Here is a 5,730-nt window from a genome sequence, read left to right on the forward strand (position 1 = left end):
ACGGTTTGGCTCTGTGTAACAGGATTTGATTTGTTTGCTCGGGTTCACGTGTTTGTGTTGTGATTCGTGTTTAGTCTCTCAGTGATTGTGATGTTTGAATGAAATGATTCAAAGTGAGTGATGAGTGCGTGTGAAAACTCAAGTGACTTGAGACTGGAGTCCGTCATTCAGGTGAACTTTCTTTATATTCACTCATATTCATTCTGCTTTAGTCTTGTTGTGTTATCTCTGTGTGTGTGTGTGTTGTACAGACTCTGCAGGTGTGTGTTCTGATCTGATCTAAATATACAACAGATCTCCACTGAGACCATCTGTTACAGACACACACTGAAATACTGACCTCGCATTCACTCACAGTGAGTTGTGTGTATTGTGTGTGTGTGTTGTGTGTTTGTCAGAGGTTGGAGGAGAGCGTTCTGTCTGAAGACAAGCGGCTGACGGTTGGAGGATCTTCTCCAGATGAAACAGCGAGTTTACCGGCTCGTGTACGAGAGATTGTGTCCAGAAACCTGAGTGACACCGGTGAGACAGACACACACTACACACACCTGCCACACAAAGCCACCGTCCCTGCTGACATGTGTTGTGTTGTGTGTCAGGTGCAGCGATGTCGTCAGTTCTGTCTCTTCAGGAGGAGAACCGTCTCCTGCAGTCAGAACTGAGTCGTGTGGAGGATCTGCTGGCCCACAGTCGAGCCGAGAGAGATGAACTGGCCATCAAATACAGCGCCATCAGTGAGAGGGTCAGACACACACACACACACACACACACACACACACACACACACACACACACACACACACACACGAGAGAGAGGAACACAACCAATCATATGACAACTGACAACTTTAACAACACATCATCTAACAAAAGGAAATAAAGTGTGATCTGTGTGTGTGTGTGTGTGTGTGTGTGTGTGTGTGTGTGTGTGTGTGGATTCTCTTTTGTCTGTGTAACAGTAAGGTTGACTTGTCTCCGTGGTAACATGGAGTGGAATGAAGTGAAGTGGCAAGTTGCCATGGAGACTGTAAACAGCGTGATTTGGGGAGGCTTAGGATCTGCGTGTGTGTGTGTGTGTGTGTGTGTGTGTGTGTGTGTGTGTGTGTGTGTGTGAGAAGACCAGATTTAGTTTTTTAGCGATTTGTTTTGTACAGGCAAATCACAGGGCAGCTCACAGGGGTCCTGACATTATTTCTCATACACTTTCTGTTCTTTTCACACACAGATTTATTTTCTAATGTGGTCTCAAAATCAAACTGAAAGCTCATGCTCAAACCGTGAAAATGTGAGTGTGTTACGGCTGGTTGCTATGGGATTGCTGTGTGGTTGCTAAGGTGCCTCTGTGAGTGTGCTTTCTAGGGGATGTTGTGGGTGGGTGTTTACCATATTCTGCTGTCAGGTTCCTCCTGTAGTGATGTTCTGTGACATCTTTACATTTGGTTAATCCACCAGCTTGATGAGGAATCATGAAGGTCTATAAAGTAAACCCTTTAGGGGTTATGTTGAGCTGTAGTTAGTGTTGTTTATTACAGTAGCAGTCTGCATTCATCTTGTGTGTGTTTGATGCAGTTGGAGCAGGCGTTGCGTTTGGAGGGGGGTGACGGAGGGATGGACTCACCTGAGTCTCGCAGTCTGGCGCAGCAGAACGTGAATCTGCGCAGACGCTTGGATGAGGAGCAGGCAGCGTATAAACGCAAACTCACAGCGTATCAGGAGGGACAACAGAGACAAGCTCAACTCGTACAGAAACTACAAGCCAAAGTACAACACACACAGTTACACAACATAAATGGATGCGTATATATTACACACAATGTTTTTCTGAAAGATGTATTGACGTTTTTGTGTGCTTGTGTAGGTTCTGCAGTATAAGAAGAAGTGTGGAGATCTTGAGCAGACGCTGATGGAGAAATCAACTGAACTAGAGAAACACAAACTTACCGTCAGTACCACAAACACACACAAACGAACGAACACACACACACACACACACACACACACACACACACACACACACACACACACACACACACACACACACACACAAACCTTCATCATCATAGTTTAGGGTCATCTTCACACGAGTTGTGCTGTTATTGTTGTGTGGTTTTGTGTGTGTAGGGTCGGTGTGATTTCAGCAGTAACGGTCATCGCAGGGAAGAAGATGAACACAGCAGTGATTTGGAGAGCGCCCTCATCCGTCTGGAGGAGGAACAGCAGAGGTTTATTTTAACATCACTGCTGTGTGTTGTGTGTGTGTAGGTGTGTGTGTGGTGATGGCGTGTTAACTGCGTGTGCGCAGGAGCAGCGGTCTGTCCGCAGTCAACGCCATGCTGCGCGAGCAGCTGGAACAGGCCGGACTGGCCAATGAGGCGCTCAGTCAGGACATCCGCAGACTCACTGCCGATTGGACCAAAGCCAGAGAAGAGCTGGAGCAGAGAGAGTCTGATTGGAGGAGGGAAGAGGAGGTGGGTGCGGTCGATGAGAATGTTGTGTGATCGACGGCTGTGTTGTGTAACGTGTGTGTTTCTTCAGTCGTTTCACAGTTACTTCACCAGCGAGCACAGTCGTCTGCTGGCGCTCTGGAGACAGGTGGTGGGCTTCCGCAGACACGTGTGTGAACTCAAGAGCGCCACTGAGAGGTGATACCCCTACACTGCATCGACGCGCAGACGTGCTGCTGCAGACGCTAACCGCTCTCTCGCTCTCTCTCGCTCAGGGATCTGTCGGACATGAGGAAGGAGCTGGTGTGCGTGTCTCAGAGCGCTCAGCTGCAGTGTGTGAGCGCGTGTGCGGCTCTGAGGAGTCGTGAGGACGGCTCGGCTCTGGTTCTGGAGAGAGAGACGGCTCAGAGACTGCAGCTGGAGCAGCAGCTGAGAGAGACGCTCACTGACATGATGTCATTACAGAGCAAGAGTGATTCAGACAGAGCCGGACTCAACACACGGTGTGTGTGTCACACTCATCTGTGTTCAACACACTCATGTCAGCACATGTGAAGTTACACTGCGTGCGTGTGCGTGTGCGTGTGTGTGCTGCAGGCTTGCAGACGCGGTGAGGGAGGAAGAGCGTCTCAAAGCTCGTATAGAGGACCAGGAACAAGAAATCACAACTCTCAACAATAAACTACAGGTACACACACACACACGTGCCTGTTTCAGTTTTGTGTTAATTAAACATCTAATACTGAGACTAGGCACAATAGTTTTACTGTTTCTTTCTGAAGTTTAACATGCTGAAAAACATGCTTTTTTTACCATCGACGGTACTCACAAAAACAACAAATATTTTCATACATTTCATCCATAACACTGAGCTCAAAACAACAGTTACTAAAAATGAGTCGTCCAAAACTTCACAAGTGTACTTTTGATGGTTTTTGTCTTTTATGACTAATACCGAACCAAGTTCCAGACGTAGTCCCCCATCATCGCTTCATCTCACCTTCCCTGTGCTACAGACATTTCTAGAGTCACAATTGGAAACTATTTTTTTAATATGTGAAAATTTGTTCAGATTTTGTTTATTTGCAATATACCAATAGATGGGAATTAATCATATAAGCTCAAAGTTGACTTGAGCTAAAAACATTGATGCTACATGAAAATAAATATTACCACAGTAATCAGCACCAGAGAATTGTACAAGAATTATAAAAAGAAACAACAATTTGTGACACTGTGTTATCACCGTGTGTGTGTCAGGATCAGAGCAGTCATGAGGAATCTGAAGTGAACATTCTGAAGACACACACAGCAGCGCTGCAGAACACACTCAGAGACGTCACACAGGTAAAACACACACACACACACACCGGCTCATTTACAACACAAATGTCTGCACTTGTTTCTACGTTAGATTGATAATTGAGGCCCACTGGGTTTTCACTGTCATCTCTGATCTGTCGTGTGTGTGTGTGTGTAGCTGCTGTTTTCTGACTGTGAGCCTCTGGATGGAAGCATTGAAGAGGTTGTGCTGCCTCTCCTGCGCTCTTCATCATCATCATCACACATCATCCCTGACACCTGTCTGTCTGCTCTCCGCTCAGCTCTGACCAACAGACAACTCCAGCTCCAGGTACAGACAGACAGACAGTTCTGTTTACCTGCATGATTACTCGCGTCATCTCACCCGTGTGTGCGTGCAGGAGCTGCGAGAGCGTCTGCAGTCTGCGCAGTCATCAGTCCAGCAGCTGCGCAGGCAGCTGGGAGAGGCGGAGTCTGGCCAACAGAATGCAGAGCTGCGTCTGCAGGCGCTTCAGGCAGAGAGAGATGAGGCTCATAGAGAGAGAGAGACAGCTGTGAGAGAGAGAGACAGACTGAGAAAAGAGAGAGACACGCTGAGCAGGTTCGTGTCTGGCACACGACAAACACGTCATTACTGCACCTGCACACAAAACTAAACTCTCTCTGCCTGTCAGTGTGAAGGACGGTGTGGATAAAGCAGCGCAGGGGGCGCAGACGCAGGTGCAGCTGCTGCAGCTGGAGGGTGAGAAACTGCAGCTGGCCGTGACGTCTGCGCAGAGAGAGAGAGACCACGAGAGAGAAGAGAAAGACGCCATCACACTGGAGAGAGACCGAGCCCGAGCAGAGACAGACAGAATGTGAGTGTGTATTTGATGTGTTTCTAATGTGACGTGTGTGTGTCGATGTGTTTCTCAACGTGACGTCTGCTGTGGATGTCAGTCAGCAGCTGAGGGAGGGGTCAGAGACTCGCTCATCTTCTCTTCGAGCTGAACTGTCTGCAGTGAGAGAATCTCTCCAGCAGGTGACGATAGAGAGACAGCTGATGGACACTGAGAACACACAACTGACAGATGCACTCAACAGGGTCAGACACGCTCTCATACAAACATGAGTGGACTGTCAATACTTCACGTGTCAAACTCACTCTGTGTGTGTGTGTGTGCAGAGCGAGTCGAGCCGTGCTGAGATCTCACTGTTGCTCAGTAAGCTTCAGTCTGAGGAGACGTCACTAAGAGATTCACTCGCTAAGATGAGCAACATCAACGAGAGCATCGCACATGACAAGTCTGATCTCAACAGCCTCATCATACAGGTACACACACACACGATCAGCCTCATCATACACACACACACACACACACACTCATCTTTTATAATGTGTTGATTGACAGCTGGAGGAGGAGAAGAACATGTTGGTGTGTCAGAGAAGAGAAGCAGAACAAGAGAAACTGACCATCAGAGATGAACTCGTACGCTCTGAGCAGAACAGACTCGAGCTGGATTCTGTCCGTCTCACTCTACACCAATCACTGCAGGAGTCTGAGCTGTCCAGGGTGGGGCTGGAGGCGGAGCTTCAGTCACTGCGGGCAGACAGAGGCAAATTACAGGACAGAATTACACAGGTGACTCTCTGACCATCTGACTGTCTCACTCTCTCGTAAAGTATTTTCCCTCATCCTGCTGTCAATCAAACAGCTGGTCGGGGAGGTGAGCGCTTTGGAGGCGGAGCTCGGTGCTGTCCGTGGTGAAGGGGACAGGCAGAGCACTGCTCTTGAGGAAGCAGGGCGTGGGCGGGCGGAGCTTGCACGGGAGAGGGCGGGGCTCCTGGTTCAGCTGACGGCATCGGAGAGAGAGAACGCTGTGTTTACCGAAGAGATCGCTGCCTTTAGGTGACACACTTTTATCGGAATGTAAATAGCCGTCTTGTGATGGTGTGTGTATTTTGTAAGGTGTTATGTGTGTAACTGTGTGTGTGTGTGTGTGT

The 5,730-nt window shown here is 48.4% G+C and overlaps 1 protein-coding gene across 1 annotated transcript in view; it reads left to right on the top strand.

Annotated features, from left to right (window-relative positions):
• Nucleotides 1-5,730, top strand: part of crocc2 (ciliary rootlet coiled-coil, rootletin family member 2) — a 15,151-nt gene that overhangs the window by 174 nt on the left and 9,247 nt on the right. Inside the window, exons 1-18 of the mRNA XM_057325346.1 lie at nucleotides 1-171; nucleotides 399-522; nucleotides 600-742; nucleotides 1,570-1,761; nucleotides 1,859-1,942; nucleotides 2,122-2,222; nucleotides 2,303-2,468; nucleotides 2,536-2,642; nucleotides 2,720-2,947; nucleotides 3,042-3,132; nucleotides 3,705-3,791; nucleotides 3,925-4,077; nucleotides 4,148-4,347; nucleotides 4,421-4,603; nucleotides 4,686-4,830; nucleotides 4,912-5,058; nucleotides 5,138-5,368; nucleotides 5,442-5,635. The exon at nucleotides 1-171 is cut by the window's left edge and continues 174 nt beyond it. Coding sequence (XP_057181329.1) covers nucleotides 121-171; nucleotides 399-522; nucleotides 600-742; nucleotides 1,570-1,761; nucleotides 1,859-1,942; nucleotides 2,122-2,222; nucleotides 2,303-2,468; nucleotides 2,536-2,642; nucleotides 2,720-2,947; nucleotides 3,042-3,132; nucleotides 3,705-3,791; nucleotides 3,925-4,077; nucleotides 4,148-4,347; nucleotides 4,421-4,603; nucleotides 4,686-4,830; nucleotides 4,912-5,058; nucleotides 5,138-5,368; nucleotides 5,442-5,635 — 2,627 coding nt within the window. The 5' untranslated portion in view covers nucleotides 1-120. The remainder of the gene's footprint in view (nucleotides 172-398; nucleotides 523-599; nucleotides 743-1,569; nucleotides 1,762-1,858; nucleotides 1,943-2,121; nucleotides 2,223-2,302; nucleotides 2,469-2,535; nucleotides 2,643-2,719; nucleotides 2,948-3,041; nucleotides 3,133-3,704; nucleotides 3,792-3,924; nucleotides 4,078-4,147; nucleotides 4,348-4,420; nucleotides 4,604-4,685; nucleotides 4,831-4,911; nucleotides 5,059-5,137; nucleotides 5,369-5,441; nucleotides 5,636-5,730) is intronic.

The sequence above is a fragment of the Triplophysa rosa genome, linkage group LG25 (assembly GCF_024868665.1).
Source record: "Triplophysa rosa linkage group LG25, Trosa_1v2, whole genome shotgun sequence".
Classification (NCBI taxonomy): domain Eukaryota; kingdom Metazoa; phylum Chordata; class Actinopteri; order Cypriniformes; family Nemacheilidae; genus Triplophysa; species Triplophysa rosa.